The following is a 2,887-nucleotide window of genomic DNA, read 5'->3' on the forward strand; positions in this document are numbered from 1 at the left end:
TCAAGCAAGTGGGTTGATAGCATTTTGCGCCTGAACCACTATGAGTTTCCTCTCGCTTCTCTTCACTGCAATAAGCAAAGGATTTAGTTATGTGAGAATATTAACTGGGCTCTTGGACAGAAATAGCATGTACTTTGAATAGTTATTATTGTGAATACACTTTGAAATAGTTAAGGGAGACTTACAGACAAGCCAAATCCAACCGGACCCCAACAATGACAATGCCGAGCGCATGAACTCCTCCCTAAAATTAAAGGAGCCGAAATCCTTCTCGATCTGCTGCAGCGCACCTGCCTCGGGAGAGCCACCGCCTTCCGGCTGCTTTGATTCCTAGAAGACGTGATGGTTCCAGACCAACACACCACATGATACAAATAATTGCGGCAATCAAAATACAGCAGGATCCCCCTGTTTCATCTCCCTGCAACAGTCAATGAAGCTGGAGCTACCAGAAGATGAAATCTCGGTGTGCGCAAATAGGAAGCTGAAACTACCTCGGCCGCATCGTTGCTCTCGGATAGTGGGTTGTTGTTGTTGTAAGCCTCCTTGATGTGGTCCTCGAGGGTGTGGCCATACAGCGGGCTGATGGCGAGCTGCTTGATGAGCCCGTCCATGTAGTCCTGCTGGTGCTTGCCCCAGTGCAGCTCCACCACCTTCCTGCTCATGTAAGAGTCCAGGGCGTCCTACAACCACGTGAAGTTGAAGCTAAAGGTGGCATCTTCTAATGGCAGTATAAACAAGCAGAATTTGGTTCAAAAAACAAAAACAAAATAAACATAACGGTTGGCAAATAGCAGTATTATATTCAGCTTAGCTGATGACAACACCATGTCGTTAAGTACCAGCAAAAAGATGCTTATTAGTGTCACCATCAATATTGTATTCTCACGCAGTTTGTTCCGAAGTACCCATTTCTAAACAATAATGCTATGTGATAATCCTTTGTAAAATTAATGTGATTCTGGTAGCATTATTCAGCAAGCACCGATGTGCTTCTACTTGCACACATATCTTGTACTAGCATTAGAACGGTTGGAGTTCTGATTGTATAAAGCAGGCCTTTCTGATTATTAAACTGATGTGTTCCTATACAAGTTTCAGTTTAGCTGAAATGGATACAATAATAAACATAAATGTTTAACTAGGCAGACGGACATATCAGGCAACCAACTAACAAAAATCATTGGGTTGATATATGGATACAATAATCAACAGAAATGTTTGACCATCCAAGCAGACAGTGTTTCTGTATGTTACTTGCTAGTTCAGACATATCAGGCAACCTACTAACAAAATCATTAATTAAGCTTTCGGCATATATAAAAAACATTAGGCAAGTTGTGGCCAGAAATGTAACTAGGCTAGTTTCATATCTCCATGCGTTCGTTGGTGTGCACCAAAATTTCTTGGTTCTGGGTAATCAAAATTTCCATCAAGTTTGTGTAGCACCTCGATGAGATGGCAAAATTGACGAACATTTGAGGCAACTACAAATCAATAGTTAGGCAAGTTTTTGTGTACAACAACAAAAAAAGACACACTATGTGGGAAAGGGATCTGGCAACTACTCATACTATAAACTCTGGCAACACACCACATCTCCGAGCAACTCGTGCTCACGCTCGCGGCAACACAAAGCATGTGCTTTGGCAAATCCACAATTGGTTCAGAACGCCTCACCTTGTGGACGAATAGCAGGAGGGGAATCTATAGTGACGTATTGCGCCTTATCCACCCGCCCCCTGCAGGCAAGCTCTGGACGGGAGTGTTTGAGGCAAGGTTGTGAGAGGATCCTCCATGTATTGTTGGTTGGAATCTGCAAGGGGCGCCAGAGAAGCCGCTGCCTTCTTTTGTTGTCGTCGTTGGACGAGAAGGGTCTGAATCCGACATGAATCGAAGGCCTGAGCTACAAGATACATTAACCCGGCGAGGGATTGACGCGGCGGGGGACGACGCCGGGACGGAGAAGCAGGGCGCAGGGCCGCGTCGCCGCCAGTCAGGAACAAGGGAGCATGTCCGCTCGCGCGGGATGCTCCATTGCCGGTTGGGGTGGGTGGTTCGCCGGTGGAGAAGAAGGCTGAGGAAGGAGGAGCTCCGGCTCAGGATTTGGTTAGAAGCGGGCCAGCGCGAGGGCTAGGTCGATCGAGGCCGGGTGTGGAGGAAGGTGTGCAACCGCCCAACACCTGGAGACCGCGATCTCTATGGGACGGCGCGGAGGGGTGTGTGCTCGGGAGCTCTACAAAACAAAGCTTTGCTTTTAAAAATTCAGGAAACAAAAAACCCAGCAAACTAACAAAGAAAACAAAACAAAACCGTGTGGAACCTTTCTTAAAACCGGATGAACGACCACTTGAGACGAGGTGCCACCTTCTCGCAGTAATAGATTTCTAGTATGTGCTTGGGCCCAAATACGTGGCTTTGGAGATTGAAAGATACCGGCCAGGAAGGGAAAAGGAAAGTGTAATAAACTGTTCAAAAGGGAAAAAAAGAAGAGGAAAGTGTAATTGTAATGATAAACCAACCAAATGTTCCATTGATCGATCACGAAAACAACAACAAATCGATCTCGCCGCGTGTATATATATACCAGTTTGTCTAATTCACATCTAGATGTTTTTTAAGGATGTCACATCTAACCTCCCACAAGTATATAATGCATTAACAAGAAATAAAAAAAAATTAGGACAAAAAAAATAAACCACTAACAGAGTGAAAATCAGCTTTAATATGTCCTAGACAGATCCTATATATACAACTCCAATTGATCGAATCATCGAACTCCAATTGACCACAGCCAGCCGTCTCTTCCTGTCTGCCTGGTCGTCGTCGAGCCGCTAAGCTGATGGCGTCCCGATTCACCTCCGGCGGCTCTCGTAGTCGTAGGGGC

General features: G+C 45.5%; 1 protein-coding gene across 1 annotated transcript; it reads right to left on the reverse strand.

Annotated features, from left to right (window-relative positions):
* Nucleotides 1-665, reverse strand: LOC125534470 (superoxide dismutase [Fe] 2, chloroplastic-like). Its single transcript, XM_087542405.1, has 3 exons — nt 495-665; nt 186-330; nt 1-65 (listed from the first exon to the last, which is right to left on the reverse strand). The coding sequence occupies exons 1-3, from the start codon at nt 663-665 to the stop codon at nt 1-3; spliced, it is 381 nt and encodes a 126-aa protein (XP_087398531.1).
* Nucleotides 666-2,887: the final 2,222 nt, after the last annotated feature.

This window comes from Triticum urartu, chromosome 2A (assembly GCF_056163025.1).
Source record: "Triticum urartu cultivar PI428250 chromosome 2A, HENAU_Tu73, whole genome shotgun sequence".
Taxonomy (NCBI): Eukaryota; Viridiplantae; Streptophyta; class Magnoliopsida; order Poales; family Poaceae; genus Triticum; species Triticum urartu.

What these genes read in the sequence shown, in the direction of transcription:
- LOC125534470 (XM_087542405.1), bottom strand. Translation starts at nt 665, where the DNA reads ATGAGCAGGAAGGTGGTGGAGCTGCACTGGGGCAAGCACCAGCAGGAC. An exon ending in AGAGCAACGATGCGGCCGAG is followed by an intron (nt 331 to 494) that starts GTAGTTTCAGCT and finishes CACGTCTTCTAG; the next exon opens with GAATCAAAGCAGCCGGAAGG. An exon ending in CGGTTGGATTTGGCTTGTCT is followed by an intron (nt 66 to 185) that starts GTAAGTCTCCCT and finishes TGCTTATTGCAG; the next exon opens with TGAAGAGAAGCGAGAGGAAA.